General features: G+C 39.7%; 2 protein-coding genes across 4 annotated transcripts in view; one reads left to right on the forward strand and one right to left on the reverse strand.

The window, feature by feature from the left end:
• The window catches only part of C8A (complement C8 alpha chain), a 45,498-nt gene extending 39,381 nt beyond the window's left edge, over positions 1-6,117 (reverse strand). The window contains exons 1-3 of the mRNA XM_087719610.1: positions 5,925-6,117; positions 2,086-2,179; positions 196-340 (exon numbers count right to left, since the gene is read on the reverse strand). Of these exons, the coding sequence (XP_087575736.1) occupies positions 196-340; positions 2,086-2,179; positions 5,925-6,040 (355 nt within the window). The 5' untranslated portion in view covers positions 6,041-6,117. The remainder of the gene's footprint in view (positions 1-195; positions 341-2,085; positions 2,180-5,924) is intronic.
• Positions 6,118-20,177: 14,060 nt separating this feature from the next.
• Positions 20,178-25,846, forward strand: part of FYB2 (FYN binding protein 2) — a 46,995-nt gene continuing 41,326 nt past the window's right edge. For 2 of the 3 annotated variants that reach the window (XM_087719612.1, XM_087719613.1), the window contains exon 1: positions 20,178-20,316. In XM_087719612.1, coding sequence (XP_087575738.1) covers positions 20,308-20,316 — 9 coding nt within the window. In that variant the 5' untranslated portion in view covers positions 20,178-20,307. Of the gene's footprint in view, positions 20,317-20,493; positions 20,793-25,846 lie in introns of those variants that run through there. The other variant, XM_087719614.1, reaches the window with a different exon arrangement.

The raw sequence follows: 25,846 nt of genomic DNA on the forward strand, positions 1-25,846 counted from the left end.
TGGATGGAATCACTGAAGCAGTAGGTGTGAGCTTAAATGGACTCCAAAGGATGGTAGAGGACAGGAAGGCCTGGAAGAATGTTGTCCATGGGGTGGCGATGGGTCGGATACAACTTCACAACTAACAACAACATAGAAACTGAAGCCATCCAAAGGGCATCAGAATGGGGAAGACTGAAATGGAAGCAGACTTACCTGTCTCCTGACACTGAAAGTCATTTCCACAGCTTTGATCCACCACACATGGTTCTGTCGGATCACATGTTTCTCTGTCCCAAAGATTACCATTGCACATTCTCCCTTTATATTTAGCTGGTTGTACCAGCTGCCTTGATCTGAACTGTAGAGTACATTAAAATAGTTATATACAAATTCTTTAAAATGTGGAATTAAAGATTTAGAATCCCACAAAATAATCTCACCCAAGAAGGAGAAGCATTAATTATGTAGCCATTAAAAATGTAGAACTAATTGAGTGTTTCTCAATACAGTGGGAATTACTTAAAGCACAGCTTGCAGTATGCGGTGATGAAACATTCAGAGATAATTAAAAAAAAACAACCCAGAGGTAAAGCCTGATTGCAGTCAACATAAATTGCAGGGTCTTTTTTCAAATCCAATTGCACTCTTGTTTCAAGAAGATAAAATAACTCTGTATCAGCCCACAAATAACTGGGATCGGTTTTCCATGTCTTGGAATTCTATATAAACAGTTGGTGAATATATGAGCTATCACTTTAATAGTGCAGTCTGGTGTTTGTCTGTGTGTGTGTGTGTGTGTGTGTGTGTGTGTGTGTGTGTGTGAGAAACATTGCACGCCAAGTTCATCCAAAGAAAAACTCCTGTTAATACCTCATTTTTGTGAAATGAAGCCACACTTTTCTGCAGCCTCAGTCTTAACAAAACAGCTTTTTCTTGGAGGTAAAGCTTGCCCTATTACAATGCTTCAGAAGTTAGTTAAGAGGTCTTCTGGATAGCATTTAGTAGTGAATAACATTGCCATAATTGATTTTGATTTTGATTTTATTGAAATTTGTAGGCCGCCCTTTTCCCTGAGGGGACTCAGGGCGGCTCACATAAAATCAGGGAAGGGGAAATGCAAACAGTAACATAGACACATATAATAAAAACAATAGGCAACATGCATTCATCATTCGGGAGGGGCAACTATCTTTATCCCCAGGCCTGACGGGCTAGCCAGTTCTTCAAGGCTGTGCGGAAGACCTGGACGGTGGTGAGGGTACGAATCTCCACGGGGAGTTCGTTCCAAAGGGTCGGGGCTACTACTGAGAAGGCCCTCCTCCTTGTGGTTGCCAGCCGACACTGGCTGGCCGATGGAATACGGAGGAGGATAATCGGATAATAGGATAATATACTATTTAAGGTTATGATTGCTCCACAGCAATATCATTACCATGATAGTTTATGTGATAATCTTTACGCTATTATTACCATTGCATTGTCATGGATTTGTAACCATCTAGTTGTTTATTACATTACCTGTTTTGACTGTTATCCACGGCTATAAACTGCCAGAAGTACTAGGCAGATTGGGTATAATATACATGAAATGACCGAAAAATAAGTATCTAGATATTTAGTGCATCAATCCAGCAAAGAGAGCCACTTTAGTGTAGCAGTTAAGGTATGACTAGAAACCAGGAGTTATTTGTTTTAATCCTGTTCTTGACATGAAGCCAACTGGATGACTCTATCAGCCAATGGCAACAGCAAACCACTTCTGAAATTTTGCTAAGAAAACTGCAGGGACTAATCCAGGCAGTTGCCAGGAGCCAACAGTGACACAAATGCATGCATATACACACACATACACAAATCCAGCAAAGTACTTCCTATATTCTTTTCTGGCATCTTGGTTCACTGTATGTACAGAGCAGCACATTAGATCCAATCAAAAATAGAGCAGAATTACAAGGATTTCAAAGTCCTTCATTCAGTCTAAATCTGTTTTGTTTGGGGGTTTTGGCCATGGAATTGGATATTGACCCTATACTGATCTATGATTTTACTTATTGCAAGCAACATATAGCAAGAAGTTAGATGCATAAGACTGGAACTCCTTACTCGTTTTTCTTGGCAAGGGAAGCATTTTGTCCATTGCGACCATGTGCTCAGGTGACAATCAATGGGAATAGGTCCCCCAGCTTGTCTTCGTGATCTTGTAATAGAATGAAAATAGTTAGCAATACTGAATAATAGTATCCATTTTGCACATCTACTCTGTGAAAATCAATTTTAATAGAATACTCTTGACTGCAATATGGGGTTGGATTTAATACCTATTAAGTATGTCAGGCTCAAATGTGGGTAAGTTAATTTCAAGGACTGTTTTCAAATGTTCAAGGAATCTTGTATGCCAAATCTTGTGTGCATATTTGTGTTTTGTCTGCACTCTGGCAGAAAACAGTGATGAGCTCATTTTACTTTATTTTTATTTTACACTTTACATTCTTCTGTGATATTCAGGAGAAAAGGAATACCATCTACATTTATTTCTTTAAGAAAATCCATTTTACCATCATTGCAAGCAAAATTTATTTTACATTATAGAAAGTTCTAAGTGCACGTCTTGGTAATGCCTATTAGGGTGGCAATACTAGAGGGAAGCTAACCTACAGTATAAAAAATACATTCAGCCTCAGTGATAGAAATTCACTAGATGATTATGGCCCGGAAGCATTTTCTCAACAAGATGGTACTTGTGGGATTAAGTTCAGCTGTAGGATAGTATGCTGTGTGTGTACTGTGTTGTGAAGTTGTGGAGCAAAAGTGAGATATAAAGGTAGCAAATAAATAAACATGCATTAATTAAGGTTTTTCTAAGTATCTTCTCACAGCATCATACCACCAAAATTGAATGAGTACCAGAAACTCACACTTGGAAAATACTTTGTTGTCTTTTTTATCTACATCTGAGCTATATATGAAGTAATGATGTATGCCCATAGTTTGTCCTATCTAAAATCAAAAGAAGTTCTCATAGCAGTTTCACTGAAACAAAACAAAAATACTATACTCCAATAATTAAGAAAGGGTTTTTTTAAAAACAACAACAACAACAACCTATTACATTTCTTCTGGTTTTATCATCATGTCACTATCATGGCTTCTGTGTTTCTTGGAGACTTAAAAATAGTTACTTAAAAATGAGATCCCTGGATTGTCCACTCCAATATAGACCATTTCTCACTCAGTGTTGCTCCCATCCACTTATTTACAGTATTAGAATAGAATAGAATAGAATAGAATAGAATAACAGAGTTGGAAGGGACATTCAAGGTCTTCTAGTCCAACCCCCTACCTAGACAGGAAACCCTATACAAATGGTTATCCAACATCTTAAAAACTTCCAGTGTAGATTTTAAGAAGAAGTTGGATAGCCATTTGTCTGAAATGGTATAGGATTTCTTGTCTAGTAGGAAACTATACCACTATACCACTTATTTACAGTATTAGGCATGACATCTGAAGTAATATTCAAGGTTAGTCAGAATTAAAGGAATTCTAACATAAAAATGCTTCAGTAGTAATTATTTAAGTTTTTCAATGTCATGGTAGCCTACAGAACAGGCAAATTAAGACTTCCACAACCTTGGAAAAACTGGATAGACAACCAATTCCCATTATTATTTCCTCCAAAGAAACAAGTGTTATGTAACATCAGACTGAAATCAAAATTAGAACTAATTACTTGAGAGTATGTGCACATGATTGTGGATGTATGTGAAGCTGCAGGGTTCTGTTCCTTGACAAGCTACAATTGTAGTCTCAACCTTACCTTTGTCCTCCCCTCTTACGAAATACTGCATAGGCAACAACTTTTATACTTTGACAGGAAAAAATGGGAAAAAATATTGGTATTGGAAGAACTAAAGATAAGCATAAAAGATCCCAGAATTTTATATTAAATAAAAGGAATACTGACAAATGTCCCAAGGAAGCATGAGATCACATGAAAATATTGTGGAATTTGGAGGCCTGAAACTATAAAATGCATACTATTACCCTTAATTTTATTTTTCTGAATACTTCATTAAATATAATTATACTCACATGAATTAATTTCTATTTGATTAAATAAACATCCTTGTATATTAATTAAACATAAATACATGCTCATCTGATTCAGAATTGTATGCATCTTATCCCACTTGAAAAAAAAACCCTTATTAATATAAAGTCAGGTTTGATCCAGAATAACTTATAACTCCAAAGTTAATACAATCTGGCTAAAGATCTCTACTTCAGATTCTAGGCAGTCTTTCCTTGGCAGAGTAGACAAAATCTTGAACACGTTATTTTACATGATAACAAGTAGATTATTCTGATAATAAAGTAATATTGTTCCTTGGAGCAACATTACTTTATTATCAGAGTAAATGTCCCATGGTAGACAATTCAAATAGCTACATTTTTCAATGATTCACAACTACCTGTGTGTGAATTTCTTCAGGGTATGTTCTCTAGAAGGAACATAGGGTGAGATAGGGTGCAGATCTGAATCCAATGTATTCCTTAATAAGACACATCCAATTTGATTATTTGTTGAAGTAGAAACTCTGAGCAATGCTTGTTATTGTCACGTTGCTAACACAGACCCTGTCATTATCACTTACCTTCTATTATCATTATGACTGACAGACTAGGAGAATGTAAGGTGCTTCGGCACCTTGAAGACCAGCAAATTTAATATGACACAAGATTTCACAGGCTATAATCCACAATGTCAGATGACAAGCAGATATATTACTGTATATAGGAGATTTATTTTTTGTAAGGACGAAAACTACTAATAATTAGTACAATGAACAACTCTTCCAAAGCTGGTAAAGACGTGATATTCAAGGTTGACTTAGCCTTCCATCCTTCAGAGGTAGGTAAAATAAGGACCCAAATTATTGGGGGCAATATGCTGACTATGTAAACCGCTTAGAGAGGGCTGTAAAGCAATGTAAAGTGGTATATAAGTCTAAGTGCTATTGCTACTCTAAAGACCAAGAGATGTATGTAAAGATAGCAGTGGGGTGTACTTGATCATATCTCACTGTTTCTATAGGTCAGTTTCAATTTCAGAACTAGTTAGTTGGAGAGGATCATTTTTTAAAAAATAATCTGTAATTGTTTATTTTATTTTTGTTCTTTCCTCTCCACTTTCTGCCCTGTGCTGTCGCTTGCATGGAGCACAAAGTGATGAAATTACTAAACATTTGGCTGGGAACGGGTGCAGTGGAGGAATGCAATGACAAAAATAAGCCATCTGTACTTTTTGCAGAAACAAATGAATCAATCCTGAAAATTCAGAAATCATATATTAATAATCCAAACATAGTATTCTTGCTTTCTCTTTCCCAAAAATGTTTGAAGTTCACCTTCATTACATTTCCCCCTTGTTTGATGTGATCACTTTATCTAGCATAAAAACATTCTATTCTTAATTTAGTTCCACTAAGGATTTCAGCTTTGAAATGAGGGGAAATGTCTTATATATTTTTACTTGGAACTAAAGTCCAAAGAATTTAATGGAGTTTAACTTTGAGGATAGCATTTGTCCCTGTTTTTTTTTAATCACCAGAAAATTATATAGAATAGCTATCAAATGTATTGTTAAATAATCTGGTTATAAGTTCATTTTGATTTAGTCTGCATGGAATGAAGAACAGAATTGTCTGAAGAACAAATTGTGGCTCAGGAGGAAATATCTTAAACAGATGTAATTATGAGACTCGAAAATGATTTGTGTTACTGCTCCATAGTGATGGGACAATTGTGTCAACCATTTTTTGTTAGCTGCTTTAAGATAATGGTACCCACACGACTCATATGTGAGTTTGAATTGATGTTCTGACCAGATAACAATTTCTATATGACAGGTAATATCTTAAATTACATGGAGATAGACTTACCTCTGGGAAGGCAATCCGGTTATCTTACTCTCTGCCGCATCTGTATTCTGACATAATAGCAAGTAAGCTATTAAGAAAATTATAGGAAAAAGTATATTATTTGGGTGGATCTTCATTTTCTTTTAGCAAAACCAAATCCTTTTCATTTATTTATTTTTTTGGTTTGAAAACCTTTGAGTACCCACTTGGGAGTGGTCTGGTTTTTTTTAAAAAAAGAGTGTATTTTGTGTCCCGAACGTTCTTTGATATTGTGAATAATTGACCAAAAGAAAAACAAACAAAATGGGAGGGAGGAAACCAATCAAACTGGATTCTACATGACAGACATTTCAAGAAAGCTGGACATATTTAAACAAGCTTTTGTATTCATGCCAAAGTCCACTACGTTTGGTTAATGGAACTGAACTCTTTGTTATGAAGCCCATATATTACAAATTGAAGGTATAAGAACATGAACTTAATTGCTGTTCGTTTTATTGTGATAGTTAGGAGTTAATGACAGCATTATTGAAGGAAAAGCCAAAACAATCAAGAGAATAAATTTTTTCCCAATGGTTTTCCCTCTCTTCTTCCAAGTACAACGTTTAACATATGGGAAGTTTCCAGATATAGATACTGGATTTCACTAATATTAACACTATTTTGACAGGTGTAAATTTGACTAGAAAAAAAACCATGGCCATATGTAGTGATGCATTCATCTGATATGTATGTACAAGTCAAATAGACCTGTGATATGTTGGATCATGCCACGCAGATGACTTTGTGGTGCTTTGTGGGAGACAAAAAATATATCCTCTGATTGTTTCTCTGCAATGGCTAATTAAAGCCATGTTGTCCCCAACTTGGGATAATATTGGGACTTCAAAACCAATAATCCTACAAACTTGAAATATTGCTTCTAGATAAGAAAGGATTTTTTGAAATGACCATCAGATAATTAGAATTTCTTATACAGTAATTAACACACTCTGATGCTAAGGAGTTCTACTTCCCCTCCCCATCTGCCAGTTGCTTTATATTAACATGCTCTGATGGTATGGAGTTAGACATTCTACTCTCCCTCCCCACTAGAAAAGAACTCTTTTCCAATTGCCAGTTGTCTCACATTCCATTACCTCAGTTCAAACTGGCAGACATTCCACTCCTTCATTCAGTATTAAGCGTTGGTACCTCACCAACCACCACTGAGCCAGCCGATTGTGAACCGAATTTCTCCTGCATAGCCCAATCACATAATTTCAACATGAGGATGGGTATCCAGCTAGTTCTTGATATTTCTTTAGCCACGCTATTTAATGAAATTTTTGCAGAAATATCCATTTTGGAGGAATTTTGCAGGATCACAACTTGGATTATCTTATTTGATCTGAAGCAGAGGACCTCGACACTTTTTTTTTTTGTCTAGTTTTCTTTAATCAAAAATCTGAGAATAAATTACTGTAAGCTACAACTTTATGTTTTAAGGAGCGGATAGTAAGATTCCAGTTGGACTTTCGGTGGTTTGGCATTCTACAATATATATGGGACAATGCTACAAATAAACAGTCCAATATGCATCTGCATTATAGAAAGTAGATACCTTTGATAATTTTAGGACATATTTGAACTAATGCGTGACAAAAAAAATACCTTTACACAGTTGACAGAATAAAACAGAGAAGTAGCTTAAGATATAAAAACAGAGAGCTTTCTGAATGTCTCTGACTATTTTTTAAACATTGTTAATTCTACATCAGTCCATGTGTCCAGTGGTCAATGTTTCCAGAATTAATGCCATGTCATCTAGAATCATCAGCCAGTTTTCCAGGAAATGGACTGAGAAAATAAATAAGCAAAAACTTTTTAAAAAAATAATTATTATTCTGTTATATTCTGTGGTTATAAAGCAGATTGATCCCCTGTGTTGTCTATTGCTGTAATAAAGATCTAATATGACTGAACCTTAGCTAAGCCTTGCTAAGATTAGACTTAAAACAGGATAACATATGGGAATAGAACTGAATAGCAGTAACCTCAATGAGTAATGAAGATGACACAAACTCAGTTTGTGCTTCCTTTGGGCTATATGAATTCAGCCATTCTTGCCATCTGTTCAAGTGGAGTTTGCAAGCCAGATCTCACTTTACAGCAAAGCTTTAGAAAATAATATGCCGAACCTACCAATGAATTCACTTAGGGAAAACAAAATGCACACTGCACAGGGCCCTAAAGAAAATGGCAATTCATTTTTCCCCATTGTCTGTCTCAATAAAATAGTTTCCAGCATCCAAGCAGAGTGAGTTATTGCTTAGCACATATTGGCTGTCATGTTTGCCTACTCAGTCACTGCATCACTAGAATCTAAATCTTTGATTTCTAAAGCAATTGGAGAGAAGAAAGAAGTAACTGACAATATGAAATCTTCCTTTAATTTAATATGCCATGTAAACCGGCCACCAGGAATCTCTCCAACCCAAAGCCTGACCATCCTCTAATAAAAATGGCCAAATATTGTCCTTCTCAGCATCTAGCGAGATTGCTGAAGTATTATATCTATCTTAGCTATGCTGACAGTGGCATCGGAAGCACACTTCATATGATTAAAGTTATTTGTGGCTCTTCCAGAAATAAAACAAGCACATCTCCAGTTTCCAAAAAAGAAGGTGCCACTTTAGTGAGTGTGTGATGCTGTCAATCAGAAAAATAGAAAAATACTGGAGAGATTCAAGACACTAAGCATATCACAGATGAATAAAACACATCTCATGTTGCAGGAAATTACATATTAAAAATGATGGCTAAAAACTATACTCCCATATGCATTAATATTAGAAAGCTGCAAATAAATGTTGGGTCCTACACTCTCACTCTGTTCAGCTGGTGCAGTGACCTTCAAGGCAATGTCCCCAAAGAGCAGCCATTCTTCCTAGCCTCAGGCTCTCCACATGTGTTGGATGGCAGCTCCCAGCATTCCTAGCCAAAACTGAATTTGGCTAGCAATTCTGGAGGGCAACCCACTGGAGCTGCTCCACCATCTGAGTTATTTGGCACACTCTGCCACACTAAATCCAAAAGGCAAAAGACAGCAATCTTTGCATCGCCACATGTCTCAAAACTAACCCTGTGGTGGAATACTACCTCACTAAACAAACCCTGGAGTGGTTCAGCTATGAATGAAAGAAAGCCAAGAGAAAGAAACTGATCCAATGATTTTCAGCACAAAGACTAAACTTGACAACTCTCTCACGATAGCAGGGTTCTCCAAACTTTGCAACTTTAAGACTTGTGGACTTCAACTCCCAGAATTCCTTAGCTGGCTTAGTCTTAAAGTCACCTAACCCCTGGTCTAATCTATAGAGAAGTAGCATATTAAAACCTCCAAGTCGGTGGTGGGATTCAAATAATTTAACAATCGGTTCTCTGCCTTAATGATTTCTTCCAACAACCAGTTCACCAAAGTGCTCAGAAACTTAATCACCGGTTCTCCCAAAGTGGTGCAAACTGGCTGAATCCCACCACTGCTCCAAGTCATGTGGTGGGAAACTGGAGCAGCTGAGAACAGTAAAGTCCGTTTCCAATGCAACATTTTAATGCCCTGTTTGAGAAGACTTCTCTTAAAAATTACTGAAGAGAGAATTATTAGATGTGCAGTAAATTCCATCAGTCTGGCTAATAATAAGTTGCTTCAGTAAAAGTTGTCATTATTCACCTTGTCTGATTTTAACCTGAAGATCAATAAACATTGTGAACATTTTCCCCTCCCCCCAAACTGTAGAGAAATATCTTGAAAAAAATCCTAATGCAACTAAAGCTGGGTTAGCTCGTCCTCTAGTGGAAAACTGTAGCAAAAAAAAAAAGCCTTTGCCTAACTAAAACTTACAGTAGAAATTTTCCAGTACTCAGTACTGTGGAATTTGCAGAAGTTACATTGAAGGATTATTATAGTCGTCTCTATTGAGGATACTGAATGCCAGGGGATTCAGTTAAAACATAGTGGTAATTATCATCCATTATCACTATACTGAATGCAATTTGTCTCCAAATGAATGCACATGGGCTTGACAAACTTCCGTAAGAGAGGATGCACAGATGATAAAAGCAGCACCACACCGTTTTATTGTAAATTCTGCCCTTTTGTACAAATGTTGTGACTTGGGACATAATGGTGCAAAAGTTGCTTTTGTTATGTTGATTAAAGCATCAGATCATGCACTTATCTTTTTTCTTACCCCAAAATCACAACCTATTCCTTGCCTGCAATGAGAATAGATAAATTCAAAGAAGGCATAATGGTAGGGAGAGAAAAATGGAAAATGTTCAAATATATCAAGTGCATCACCCAATCAATTTTGGCAATTGAAGTTTCTCCTAGATTGAAAAGAGCTTCCTTAGTCTAATCATCATCACTTGTGCTAGAGCAGAGTTTCTCAACCATAGCAGCTTGAAGATGGATGGACTTCAACTCTCAGAATTCCCCAGCCACCATTGAAGTCTACCCATCTTGAAGCTGCCAAGATTGAGACACTGCTAGAGTTCTGAGAACTAAATTTGAATAGATTGGGTGTAACAATTTACAATTTTCAGGAACTTTTTTTTTTAAAGAACTCTATGTAACTAGAATTTTAAAAATGGTTTCTACAATGCAAAAGACTATGGAAACTATAGGCCATCTTTAGATTTCTATTCACACATTTCCATTCATATAAAATGTGATTGTTATTTAATTCAACTTCATATAAATTGTACATGCTCATCTAAATATTAAAGCAAAATTTAGAAGAAACACAAATCTAGGTGAGTTTTTTTAATACCGTACGAGTGTTTCAAAATTGGAAGAGCTTTGATCCATTTAAGAAGAAAATGTACTTCTCCACATCAAAGATGTGACAGGGTTATGTCTCTCTGATAAAACTATCATTTTAGGAAGGAATATTTTATTATTGGGGGGGGTGGTTAACATCTTAATGAATTTGCATCAAGTCTTCCTTTTCTCCTAAATGAGACATTCTTTTTTATTACTTATGGAGATTGCAAACTGAATTGATTAGACTCTGCACTGTCAGCTGAGCTTTTAAACCCCCCTGAAGAAAAGATTAACCCTTGAAGATTAGGCTGGGTGGATTTCAGACAGCTAGTGCCTGGAAATATGCTCCTGAAAGCAAAATCTTGAGGAGATTTTAAAAAATGTTTCGCTGGAGTCATAGGAGTAGAAAGGGACAAAATAAATTCCTCAGTTTATTCAGGTTAAGAGGCACTTGTCAGATAACGCTGTGCCTGTAACAAGCTCCGGTGCTTTGTCTCCTTGGCATTTTCTCTGTAGATACAAGCTTTGACCTGAGAAAACAAATGCTGCTTCCAGTGAGAAAAATAGACTTAATGTTAGGAGATGGAGACTGACTCTTCACGTAACTGTAATCAGGCAATGATTGGGGAACTCTTTTTAAGATTTGGGCATTACTGTAATAAAAATCTGGCACCTTTCACACAATTCTACTAGCTTCCCCTCTTTTCTTAGGAATAGCACTCATGCGTTATCCAGTATTTATAATTTACAAATTAATGGTCATGTTACCTGTGAGATATACAGAGTAATGGCAAGCTAGGTCTTGACAAAAGAGAAGAAATTTATTTTCTTCCAAAAAAAACCTTATTTGTTTTGTAGAGCTAGGGGGATTTTTTTAGAGTGCATTAATATAATTATAATCATAAACATAAACATAATCCCTAGCCATGCGTAATGGAGTGAGCTCCCCTTACTTGTCCCAGCTTCTGCCAACCTAGCAGTTCCATGCGCCCTTGGCATTTAGTCATGCTGGCTACATGACCATAGAGACATCTTTGGACAGCGCTGGCTCTTCAGCTTTGAAACAGAGATAAGCACTGCCGCCTAGAGTCGGGAAGGACTAGCACATATATGCGAGGGGAACCTTTACCTTTTTAACATAAGCAAGAGGTTCAAGTTACATGATGCTATAGCACCATCTGAAGTACTGAAGTCATTTCTGACTATGCCACATTTTAAGATGATACTGAAAAACTAGAAGGAATCCCACAGCAGATGTGGTTTGCAGCAGATGTGACAAGGAAAGTCCCAGTTCTGAGTCACCTCAATCATAGAAGTTTACTGGATATTTTTGAGGCCATCATTCTCTTTCTATCCAACGTATCTCTGTGTGCTCTAGAGAAAACACAAGATACTAATCTAGCACATATTCCCAACAGAAACCAATATGGAAAATAGTCTGAATCCATGTGACAGGTCTGTGATATACCTGGCAATTATTAGCCTGGGGAAGAAAAGGTTAAAATGGTAGATGATAGCAGTCTATCAAAAAAATTGTGTGAATTAGATGCTGCTCTAACTAGAACTAACCCATGGAGAATATATGGGTATGGAAAACAACTAAAATTCACTTTAATGAAGTGATTTATATCATAAAAGCAATTTGAGTTTATTTTGCTGCAGAGTTTACCTGGTTTAACTCAACAAAGTAATGTCTATGGCCTCAAATCACTTCAGGCCAGTTCAGTAGAAGGCGGCTTGTCTCAGCCTTCTTCCCCATTCCTGGTTGAAATATTTCCAGGATAGATATGATTTGCACAAGTTTGCAAATCAACATTGCACTTTGAATAAGCTCCTAGGTGGTGCTGAGAATTATCTACATTGGTCATAAATTGCTCATAAGCACAGAACTGAAGAGAAAGGACAACAGATACCACAACAAAAAAGCAGAAGTAATTGTCAAAAATCACTGATAAGTGATTCAGGTTTTAGTCATAAGAACAGCAAAGTATAGAAGAAATCTCCGAGAGCTTGAGAACAGAGCAGAACTTCCCATTTTGGCACCAGTGACAAGTTTCTGGAAAAGACATTTCTTCCATTGACTGGTGGGGGGAGGGGAGGGGAGATGGTTTCAAAAGTCAAAATTCTAACCAATGTTAAATCTATCCAAGCTTAGTAAATTGCTTTAATGCAGTTACTCAAGTCTGTACCAATTAGATGTGATCTGTGGACCTAATTCATAATTATAAACCTTTACCTTTATGAAGGTAAATGTTTATAATATTTATGAAGGTAAATGTTTATAACATTTGAATTATAAACTTAGTAATGAGTTTATGTACTTAGATTGTGCCTTCAAATGAGCTTCCAGCCTATTGAAAACCTGAGATTGGGTCTCCCTTCCTTATTCAGATTATATTTTAGCCACAATATTAACCTATGAAATAGATGATGGTATCTGTTTTTAAGAAATAAAAGCAAATCTCTTTTGCTCAGACAAAATGTTTACTTCTACATATTTCTATGTATTTGCTTTGGGAGATATTATTGTTTGGGAAGTATGTTTACATGACAACTGTTGTACCTCGTGTTTTTTGCTGGTGCAGAGGAAAAGAATGGCCTTTAAAAAGACAACCTTCCATCAAAGGTCAGGAAAAGGATAAAAGGAGAGTGGTTTACAGTCATATCACAGCTTTACCAGGTTGGATAACCGATAGCTTTATACAATGGAAAGAATGCATGGAATGAAACCCTGAAGATAGGAGCTCACCTTCTATAAAAAAAAGTATTTTTGAGGCTGGAGCTTGCATGAAAGAAAAACAGAGATAAGTTTTATTCGGGATGTAAGTGTTCTCTCTTCCTTTTTAGAGAGAGAATAAGTCAGATAAATATCTGAGCAGCACAAGTCAGAGAGGAAGGAAGGAAGGAAATAAATAAAAAAGCTTTATTCTTGTTACCCGGTTGTATCATCATCAGAATAGATAAGCAACCATTTTTTGAGGGAATAAAACAGACCATGCTGCCTCCACTCACTGTTGGAATAACTTTAGGGTGCATTTTTCTGTTCTGCCTCTGAAGTATGCTTTTCAAGTTATTAACTTAAAGTTCCCTTTTATCTATATAAATAAAAATGTAATGGTTGTTTGTTCAAAATGGCTAATCTCCTAAAGTTCTTCACCGATTGCTTTGAAATTTTGACACAACGTTGCATTCGAATACGCGAATGTTTTTATATACGTATATTACATAGATGTCACACCTGCGACAGGTAAAAACATGATTTCTTGTAAAAACATGCTTTTTTGAAAACCAACACCATCTGGTGGACGTAAAAGCAACACACGCTATACTAAATATTTCATGATTCCATTTCAATGTTTCTGATTGCATTGTTATATTGAATTTTCATAGATTTCAGTTTATTTTCATTTTGATTTAATTATTTTGTGTTACATTGCATTGGAATTGAGCTGTGTCATTTACCACAACATTCATTTAGTGAGTATAATATATTCGGAACAGTTTGGCCTCTCTCTAGCTTCATCCCAATGGTCCCTTTATATGTGTGGCTGGGCTGTGGCCGCACCCTTTCCCCTTCCCGCCCCTCCTCTGACAAGCTTTGGCCATTTCTGCCAAGGGGAGCCGAAGCCCTTTGGCCTCCCCCTCCCATCTCTCCCCTCCCCCCCCCCGCCGGGCCTTTGCTGTCTGTGGCAGGGCGGCACCTGCGCCATCCCTCACCTGCCTCCCCCCACCCTTAAGCCGGCGTACCCCCGGCCAGCCCAGCGGAGCTCCAGAGGAGGCGAGCATCTCCTCAGCCTGGCCAGCCGCGCGCTCCCAGCTACAGTCTCGCCAAGATGGCTCCAACAGGGCAGCAGTGGCGGTGTCAGCCTGAGGTGCAGCAGGGCTGGGGCGGCCCCTGGGTGCCCCATGAGGCGGCACACCGAGGACTTCTCCTGCTCCAAGATCCTGGACATCTCACTCTTCCGGGCCACCGACTTGGGGGAGCCCGAGCGCAGCTCCTCCGAGGAGATGCTCAACAACTTCTATGAGGCCGACAGCCCCAGCACTGTCTCCCCCAACCAGCCTCGCCCAGCCCAGCAGCCCCGAGTCCTGAACAACGGCAGCACCCACCTGCCACCCGACTACTCCCAGACTGGGCCACAGCAATGCATGGCTGGGTACAGCTAGTTACAAATAAAGGTAAAGGTAAAGGTTCCCCTCACACATTTGTGATAGTCGTTCCTGACTCTAGGGGGTGGTGCTCATCTCCGTTTCAAAACCGAAGAGTCAGCGCTGTCCGAAGAGGTCTCTGTGGTCATGTGGCTGGCATGAAGGTGCATGGAATGCTGTTACCTTCCCACCAAAGATGATTCCTATTTTTCTACTTGCATTTTTACATGCTTTCGAACTGCTAGGTTGGCGGAAGCTGGAACAAGTAACGAGAGCTCACTCTGTTACGTGGAACTTGGGATTCGAACCACCGAACTGCCAAGCTTTCTGATCAACAAGCTCAGCATCTTAACCACTGAGTCACCACACCCCTTTATTACAAATAGCACCCTTCATTTTATTGCAAACCAATCCTATCAGTTTATTAGCTGCTTTGCAGAGGGAGTGGCTTCTTTTCAACTAAATTGTTTTTTTTTTAAATCAAGAGTGCTCTACTAGAGCAATGGCTCTAATTCTTGCTTAGTTTCCTGGTTTGAAGCCTGGTGGGTTTTTTTTAATTACTATTTTTCTTTTCCAAGCTTTCTACTTTCCCAGGTGCTTTTTTTAAAACTGCATTTTACCAGCCATCTGAGGTAGATGTTTAATCGTAGTTCTCAGGTAACCCAAATAATCTAATATACAAAACTACTTGAAAGGTACATGTATAAATATTAGCATGGTCAATTTCCTGTTCATAATTCACTTGATTTGTGTAGCCACTTGTATGACATCTCAGCCTCTGTATGTTCCCCTCATCAGATTTAATCACAAAACAATTATCTTTTTAATTATTGGTATTTAAAAACAAATAATATTCTAACAAATAATTTCAAACTATTTTTGATATTTTTTGGAAATGAATGTGGCATTTAAATTAATACGTCAATTGTTGCCTTAAAATGCATGTTATTCATAACACAGCCTACACAAAATCATACTTAATGATCATTATTTAAGTGTTATGCTATCATTTCTTAACCCACCTTGGATTTTTAACCACTGGAGTAGGTAGACTTTAACCTTCACTTCATTGTTAAGAAATAGGAAGTATCATTAAAATAGAATGAGTCATACATTCCACCTTTTTAAACTGGTTTAATATATGATATATTTCAAGCTCTATTTAACTTTCGGTATTATGAATAATGGCATTATTTTCTTTTTTAAAAACTTAATTGCTTTTCATTGGCATCTTTCCATGGCCATTTCATAGCCCTTTAGATTTTCCTCAATACACCTCTTGTAGCTTCAGGAGGTTTTCAAATTAACACAGAGTCGTGCATGAAAAAATGAGAAGGGAGCCTGCCCACCAATATCATGTGACAAATTCCTAATTTTTAGTGTGGCACAGTAGTGACCTCTACAACATCTAACAAACTGACCACAAATGGACTTCCCTGAATAAATATTTCCACAGCCCTAATCTCTCCAATATGACGTGGCACGACAAAACCGCGCTACGCAAAATAGCGGAGATTAAATCGCGTCCCTAAAGTCGCGACGTCATCACCGCGCGTCATCACCGCGGGGACAACAGTGCGGCGACAGAAGGGCGTTCTTTGCCTCCAAAGGTAGCCCTCCTCCTCCAGCTGACAGCTGCAGTGGGCACGGGGCAAAGCGGGCTGCCCAGCAGCAGCAGCAGCCTGCGGGAAGGGTCCAGCACAGCCACGGGGGGCAGCAGGAAGCCCGCGGGGGGCCCGAGCAGGGCCGCCGACGCTGGCGGCGGAGGAGGACGCAGCAGCAGCGGCGGCTGAGGCTCTCCCGGGGCCGGCGAACCGGGCTTGCCTGGCAGAGGCAGGCCGCCCTCTTCTTCCTCAACAACATCTCCTTGGATGGGCGACCGCCGCCACCGGGCAAGCCCGCTTCGCCGGCCCCAGGAGAGCCTCAGCCGCCGCCCGCCCGCCCTGCCTCTTCCTCCGGGGGAGGCGCCGGTGGCGGAGGCCGCCCGTCCAAGGAGATGTTGTTGAGGAAGAAGAGGGCAGCCTGCCCCCGCCGGGCAAGCCCGCTTCGCTGGCCCGGGAGAGCCTCAGCCGCCGCCGCTGCCGCGTCCTCCTCCGCTTCCTTCTGCCCCCCACGGCTCAGCTGGACCCTTCCCGCGGGCTGCTGCTGCTGGGCAGCCCGCTTTGCCCCATGCCCGCTGCCGCTGTCAGCTGGAGGAGGAGGGCTACCTTTGGAGGCAAAGAACGAAGCATGTAGAACGCCCTTCTGTCGCCGCACTGTTGTCGCGGCGGTAGGGTCGTTTTTTTCTTAGCGCTTCGGACGCCGCGGATTTGCCTCCGCACTTATGTCGGCGCGGATAAGGGCATCGCGGTTTTGTGGTGGAACCCAATATGATGCCATTTCTATAATGGCACAGACGGTTAAACTAGATTAGATATTAATAAAATTGCATTAAGGATATTTAGGAAGGTAACTTACAGTAAATAGATTTGTAGTTTGAATAGATCTAGGACCAGTAATGTGACATTTTCCTTATTTGGACAAAGTGACAATTAATCTCTCCAAGAGGCTGGTTGTCATTCTAAAAAAAACTGAGATTAGTGTTTAAACAGCCTCACAATCCAGAAAAGGACACAGTTTTCCCAAAGTTGTACAAAGGCTCTCTTGGCCACAACTGCCACTTATTCTTTGAGCAGGAGTCGTGAGTTTAGGAGAATCTCCAAGTTGAACACCGGGCCTGCCTGGGGTAATGCCTCTCCATTCAGAACTAAAGATGATTTCTCCCATGGCTCTGCATACTATAGCCAATCTGTCTCCAGGCACCATGAAATGGCAATCAGATACATGATAGTATGTAGTGCATGTAATGTCCCTATAGCAATTCCAGTCCCTTATGTACTGAGCAAGCCCTATGGATGATTTGAAATGATCATGGCAACTCCTGAATAACTACAGATAGTCCTTGACTACCTGTGATCATAAAAGTCAGCAGTTCAGCGGTTTGAATCCATAGAGCCATGTAACGGAGTGAGATCTCGTTACTTGTCCCAGCTTCTGCCAACCTAGCAGCTTGAAAGCACGTAAAAATGCAAGTAGAAAATAGGGACCACCTTTGGTGGGAAGGTAACAGTGTTCTGTGCACCTTCAGCATTTAGTCATGCCGGCTACAGGACCATGGAAACATCTGCAGACAGCGCTGGCTCTTCTGCTTTAAAACTGAGATTAGCACCGCCCCCTAGAGTCAACTAGCACATATGTGCGAGGGGAACCTTTACCTTTACCTTAGTCCTTGACTTACAACAGTTTGTTTAATGACCATTTGAAGGCACAACAGCACTGAAAAAAAAGGGACTTATGATCATTTTTCACACTTTGCAGCATTCCCATAGTCTCATGATCTAAATTCAGACCTTTGGCAACTGACTCATATTTATGACTGTTGCAGTGTCTCAGGGTCCTGATTCACTTAACAACCATGCTACTAACTTAACAATTAAGTGATATACTTAATTGTGGTGAGAAAGGTCGTAAAATGAGGTAAAACTCACTTAATAACTGTCTCAACAACAGAAAATAGGCTTAGTTGTGGTCGTAAGTCGAAGACTGCCTGCACTAATATAATTATAGACAACTATATATTCATTGCATCTTGAAATGAAAGATGCATTTGGTCTTCATGAGGGAATGCAAATTTTTCCAGTCAGAATAAGCACATTCTTGGCAGGTAGAACAATTTTCTGACTCACCCGGAACTTTGAAACAATTCTGAAGGCCTTCTATTAAAAGTCTGCACTAAAGCTGCAAAACTGAACACATTTTCAAGCCAACAGTAAATAAAACAATAAGAGACTGTGCTCCATTGTTTGTTGGCATGCAGAAATATTAAAAATATGATCAACACTAAACTTACATAAAAGCTGATTAAAACTAAATATTAGGATATAATTTGCTTCTGTTCTTAGCTATTCTATATAAGCTATTTAAAATACAATCGGTTTCCTTGGGAAAAATTTAACTACATCAAAACCAATAAGGACATATTCTATTTAATTCTGACTGGGTAGTAGCCTCTGCCTAGACAAAGTGCAATTAACTTGTCTCAATCTCTGGCTAATTTAGAGTCCGCCTCAAGCCCTCTTCCTTTGATATTTGTTAAAGTATGTTATTGCCTTTTCAAAGGAAACCGAAAGAAGAAAAAATGAAGGAGAAGAACACCAGGCATAGTTGTCTTTATGCACTGAATCAGAGTGGTCGTCTGTGTTCTGACCAAAACAGATGAGAATGGGAAATATATCAAATAATACATTTGATTATTATTTCCTCAAAATAATCACAAAAACCAACTTGCACAAATTATATCTCCCATCCAGAGTGGCAAAATAGGCTTAAATTGGTTCGCTGCTATGTCCCTTGGGCAGCATAATCTTTGCTTGAAAGGCCCTGGCTGTGGGACTTGCTTTCCAGATGAAGTAGCCATGCCTTAAGGCCGGTGGTTCCAGTGTGGAAATGCCAGGGAGGGAGAGGGAGAGAAAGAGTGAGGAAGGAAGGAAGGAAGGAAGGAAGGAAGGAAAAAAGGAAGGAGGGAGGGAGGGAAGGAAGAAAAGAAGGAAGGGAGGGAGAGCTCCATCTCAGAATTAGCTCTTTTGACAGGTGACTCTAATCTGGCTTTTAGACAGGAAGGAAGGAGAGAAAGAGTGAGGAAGGAAGGAAGGAAGGAAGGAAGGAAGGAATGAAGGAGGGAGGGAGAGAGGGAAGAAGGGAGGCAGGGCTCCATCTCAGAGCTAGCTCTTTTGACAGGTAAATCTAATCTGGCTTTTAGACAGGAAGGAGGGAGAGAAAGAGTGAGGGAGGGAGGGAGGGAGGAAAGAAAGAAGGAAAGAAAGAAAGAAGGAAAGGAGGGAGGGCGGGCTCTATCTCAGAGCTAGCTCTTTTGAGAGGTGAATCTAATCTGGCCTTTAGACAGGAAGGAGGGAGAGAAAGAGTGAGGAAGGAAGGAAGGAGGGAGGGAGGGAAGGAAGGAAGGAAAGGAAGGAAAGAAGGAAGGAAGGAAGGAAGGAAAGGAGGAGGGAGGGAGGACTGCATCTCAGAGCTAGCTCTTTTGACAGGTGAATCTAATCTGGCTTTTAGACAGGAAGGAGGGATAGAAAGAGTGAAGAAGGAAGGAAGGAAAGAAAGAAAGAAAGAAGGGATGGAGGGAGGACTGCATGTCAGAGCTAGCTCTTTTGACAGGTGAACCTAATCTGGCTTTACAGACGGCCCCAGGCTTTAGACGGGGAGGAGCCGATTCCTGAGCTCAGGTGTGATTCTTCTGCATCGACGCTCCTCCTCCTCTGCCTCTCGCTGCCGGTTTTCTTTCGGCAGTTCGGGATAGAGGAAGTTGGCCAGACTCCTCTCCTTGGAGCCAAGGCATGGGCTGCTTGGGAGGAGTGAAGACGGCTTGGGAAGGAGTACGACAAAAAGCGGGGAAATATGGACATGGTTGGTAACTCTTCCGGCCAGAGGTTGGGTTTGTGGGGTTGGGAACAAAACAACGATTCTCTTAACTCTTCAGAGGCTTGCAGCTGGTTAAGGATCGCTGCCACGCGCAGCAGAAAAGCGGGTTTGGGGTTTGGGGAGGGGTGAGGGGGGTGGAGTAGACCGGACCCAAACTGCTTTGAAGGAGAAGGGTAGCTATACTTTGGATTGGTTTCTAGAGCAAGACATTAATGTCTAGACTCTAGAGCAAAGCACAGCGTCTGGTCTGGAGCCACAGTTGTGGTTTGGATTTTCCGGAGCCCTCCCTCGCTTTCGGTGCTGGAGTTTATTTAGCGGGTTCACGTTTCTGAAGTGAACTTTATCCATCTACACACGTGGCTTCTCGGTAAACATTCCTAGTACAACAGAAGGGGGGAAACGCTTCCCATTCTTTCTAGATGGCTTCTCTTTACAATTTATTTCTACCTGCAATGTTTTAGGTAAGGCTACCACTGGCTGAAAAAATATGGCTAAAACTGGAAAGTAGCAATGAGTTACAGCTCACTGTCTCCTTCTACTGCTACCTTTCCTAATGTAATTTGGTTTTTGTGGCCAATTCCATTTTAATTCTGCCTAACAGTCAATGGACAAGATTGTGTCATTATTATTATTATGTGGTTAATCTTTGGTGAGATTCACAGCCTTTGGGGCTGGTTGGTAGCTCAACAGCTTGAGTCCTAACCAAGGACCTAGGAACTGTTAAGGTAATGTTGGAGCATATAAGCTGTTCCATGTAGGGTGGTTTTTTGTAGAGTCAGAATGTTCAAGTCAGGTAAATTTAGAATTTTCAAATACCAAGGTAGCCCTTTATGTATTGCTCCAAGGGGTCCAATTACAATTGGGACAACACATGATTTCTTTTTCCACAGTCGCTCAACTTGCATGTCCCGGTATTTTGTGATTTTTTCTTGATGTTTATCTTCAATTCGTGCATCACCAGGTATTGCAATGTCAATGAACCATACTTTTTTCTTTTCAATTATTTTTATGTCAGGTATGTTGTAGGCCAAGTGCCTGTCAGTCTGGATTCTGAAGTCTCACAAGATCTTGACTTTCTCATTCTCTAAAACCTTCTGAACCTGATGTTCCCAGTGGTTTTTGCTGTACTCAAATCCAAACTTTTGGCACAATTTCCAGTGAATAATCTTAGCAATGTGGTCATGGCGCTGTAGGTAGTCAGTTTGTGAAATTTTGCTGTACCCGCTGATCAAGTGGTCGACTGTCTCATCTTTCTCATTACAGAGGCGACATTTGCTGTTTGTGAGACATATTGAACATGTTGAATTTTTGCCTTCATGCAGTTTGTGGCTAAGGCTTGTTCTTGAGCTGCCAAAATAAAGCCTTCTGTTTCTTTTTTCAGTACTCCTGATCTTAACCAGTTCCAAGTTAGTTTTTGGTCAGCTTTGCCTTCAATACTTTTCAAGTATTGGCCATGCATAGCTTTGCTTTTCTAATTTTCCACTCGTTTCTCAATTACTTCTTTCTTATATTCAGATTTTAACTTAGTTGTCTTCAAAAGGCCTCCTTTATTTACTTCCTTAATCATTGGTTCTTCACTTTTCTGGATGTAATCATTCAAGCTGTGTTTGTCTTCTTCCAGTCTGTTTTACTTGTAGGAGTCCTCGATCACCCTCTGCTCTTGGTAGTTATAATCGGTCAACATCACTTTTAGCGTGCAAAGCATGATTTACTCTCATAAGCTTCCTTGTTTTTCTGTCCAAATTGTTCAACTCCATCTAGGTTCAGTCAATTATTCCTGCAGAGTATCAAAACACAGGTATAGCCCAGGTATTTATGGCTTTTATGATGTTTCCTCCACTCAATTTGGACTTTAATATCTTGCGAATTCGTCGAATGTACTTGGCTGAAGTTAATTCCTTGATTTTATTGTGCATTAAGTCAGAGGCCTCTAAAATCCCCAAGTACTTGTAGCCTTCTTCTGGTTTTACTGCCTTTATCATTTCTTCATTCTCAAGTTCTATTCCATCATCTTCTAGGACCTTACCTGCTTTGGTTGCCATTGTTGCACATTTGTCAGTTCCAAACTCCATACCAATGTCTTGGCTAAATTCTTTTGTGCTTTCAATTAATAAATTCAGTTCAGCTTTTGTTTTACCAAACTGCTTCAAATCATCCATGCACACCAAGTGTGAAATTTTCAGTCCTTTCTTTGCAAGTTCATATCCACAGTTAATCTTCTTCAAAATGATTGTCAGTGGTAGCATTGAGAGTATAAAAATTAGGGGTGAAAGGGAATCGCCCTGGAAAATGCCTCATTTAATTTCAACTTCACCCAGTTCTTCATTAGCTATAAGCTTCGTTTTCCAGAGGTTCATTGAAGTTTCCGTGAATTTTTGATTGTTGCTGCTGATGCCAAAGATTTTCAGGCATTTCTTGATCCAGCTATGGGGAACTGAATCAAATGCTTTCTTATAGTCTATCCAAGCCATGAACAGGTTGGTTCGTCTTTTCTTTGAATTCTTTAGGATTAGCTTGTCAATCAACAGTTGGTCCTTTGTTCCTCTTGAATTTTTGCAGCATCCTTTCTGCAAAAAGGAAGCAAGTTATTTCTTTCCAAGTATCCATAAATTTGGTTTGCGATGATACCAGTCCAGTAAGGAGCTTATATGTTGTTGGCAAACAGGTGATTGGCCTATAGTTTATTATTATTGTTGTTGTTGTTCTAAAGTACACAAAGTAAGATCCACTGAAGAATGGAGCTGCTTCTGAGACACTAGATTGTACTAGTGATCTAAGACCCCTGAGATGGTCTGCATATACACTTGATATTGTACAGTTTATTTTTTAATCGTGAAACTACCTGAATAATGGCTTCTTTTGCTTTCCCCCCTTCTTTGCTTTTTTGAGAACCTGTTGGATTAGTGGGGAAAACCTGCATGAGTAGATACTTCCTGGGTGCAGTGTGTGTCAGTCTAGTTGTAGTCCCTGATGCATGTGGCAACATGTGCCTTCTAAGATTTAGAGTATTTAGTACCTGGAAATAAATGATTCTCCAAGCTTGTTCCCCTTTCGATTTACAAAATAAATTCTAGATTCTTGAAGTGCAACTGTAAGTGAGTCCCCTCACAATCCTTTGGGTGGTATTGTTCTATTATTGTAATCTTGATCCTTACTCTCCCCCCAAATCTCTTAGACAAAAAGATCTGATTTTCTGCACTGAAGGGCTGCTACAGAGAAGAGAGGAACAACCTAAGAGCACCTAAAGGCAGGACAAGAAATAACAGTTGGAAATTTACCAAAGAAAGACGCAACCGAGAACTAAGGAAAAATTTCCTGACAGTGAGAACAAATAATCAGCAATTTGCTTCCAGAGGTTGTGGGTGCTCCATTCACTGGAGGATTTTAAGAAGAGATTGGATAGTCATTTGTCCAGAATGGTATATAGGATCTCTTGCTTGAGTGATGAGTTGAGCTAGAAGACCTCCAAGGTCCCTTCCAACTCTGTTACTATTACATGATAATTCACACTCTTCCTACCCTAATGTTCATTGACAGGCTGGGAGTTTGACAGCCCTGTTGTAGAACAAAAGTGACACATGTATCTCTAGAGTTCAGTAATATATTTGTACCAACTCATAGTAGTTACAGAACATATCATGTGGTTGTACTGATGCATAATGTGGCTTATCTGATCTGACGCAACTATAGTAGCTTGTAAAGTACAGTTTATAGCTTTGAGTTAGTCATAAATATTGGTCATCTATTGGACTGATATAACTTAAAAAATTCTAAGTGCATTATATTCTACAGGAATTCCTGTAGAATTCCTGTTTGTTTAGTAAAGTGTTACATTAATATTGAACTCAAGGAAATTTATTTCAGAGGTGTTTGCATATGCAAAGGATTTCTAATTAGTAATAGAGATTCCCCCCCCCTTTCTCTCTTTCTCCCCCATTGTGAATTTCTCTCTTTTTCTCTCTTAGTTAGAAAGGTGATAAGTGAAGAACTGTTAGGCCTTATCAAACTTGATTTGGAGTAGGAAAGAAGGGAGCTTTCCCCCCAGAATCTTGCATTAGGGTATCCCGCCTCTAAAAATTAAGGTTTAACAACATGCCCTAACAAGTGGTTAAGGTATCAGGCTAGAAAGCGTGAGATTGTGAGTTCAAATCCCATCTTAGACCTGAAAGGCAGTTGGGTGGCTTTGGGCCAGTCCCTCTCTCTCCAGCCCAACACACCCCACAGTACTGTAGTTGTGGGGCAAATAGGAAGTGGGTGTTGTGTTGGATATGTTTTCCACTTTGAGTTATCTGTAAAAATAATTAAGATAGGAAATGAATCAGATTTGTTAAAAAGAAACTATCAGAAAGTACCATAATTTTCGTTCTATAAGACGCACCGGTGTATAAGACGCACCAAGATTTTGAAGAGGAAAGTAGTGGGGAAAGTTTTTGTCTTCCCTGGCCCCCAGGAGCACTCTGCAGGCTTCAGCAGGGCTGGGGGAAGGCAAAAATGATCCCATTTTTTTTACCAAAAAGGGGGCATTTTCCCTTCCCCCAGCCCTGCTGAAGTCTGCAGAGTGCTTCTGGGGGTGGTGGAAGGCAAAAACACCCGTTTTGCTGAAAAACAGCCCGTTTTTCATAAAAATGGGATGCAAGGGTGGGGCTCTTTTAAGGGGGAAAAAGGTGCATCTTATAATCCAAAAAATATGGTAGATTGTAAGAAGGAAAAAAGAAGGATTTGTACATTCCCCCAGTTCTGATGGGAGTATAGAGAATGATCTGTTGTGTGTATATTGTGCCACTGCAGAATCTCTGGTTTTGTCAGAGCTATTTTCAAATTCCAGCATACTGTGCTATGCTTCATGGACATGCCGTGGCACCTGTGGTGCTCTTTAGAAGCAGAGGCATCTCTTCTGGATCCAGATCTATTGTTTCAGCTGTGTTTTAACTCATAATACCATAATTCTTTTCAGGATTACAGTCCTTCTGGGATGCCTTGTTGCAGTGTTGTGACCTGGCAAAGGCTTCTGTTTTCATTGGGCCATCTCTTAGTACCATCTAAGAGAATTCAGAAATAGAGGAGCACCTGGTTTTCAATAAAGAACCATAAACAGGGCTGTGTGTTTGGGCTGTTTTTGTTCCTTGAAAAGCATGCAGATATTGTGCCCATGCTGCAGACACAATGCTGTTTATTTAATCTTCGCTGTCATTGGTTATAGCCATAACACTGCGTGGTGTTTTAGATGAAGATCAGTGGGTTTCATTTGTCTTTCTTGTATGGCAGTGTTAATTGCAGATAGATTCCAGTTTCAACTAGAGTCTTTGGCATGCCTGGTTGCATCGTGCAGCTGGCTGCTGTAGCACAATCAGAACAACTGAAGTATCCCTTGGATGCTTTACATCACACTGTTTAATGTGGAAACACTGGCAATGACTACGAGAGGTTATTCAGAGGAGACCATTTGGTATTTAATAAGTTGGATGCAATTATACAAAATTCAATAACATCTCAGGACAAGACTCAATTGTGTTGC

The sequence above is a fragment of the Thamnophis sirtalis genome, unplaced genomic scaffold (genome assembly GCF_051295495.1).
Source record: "Thamnophis sirtalis isolate CommonGarterSnake01/CBP01778 unplaced genomic scaffold, rThaSir2_p1.2 scaffold_7, whole genome shotgun sequence".
NCBI lineage: Eukaryota > Metazoa > Chordata > Lepidosauria > Squamata > Natricidae > Thamnophis > Thamnophis sirtalis.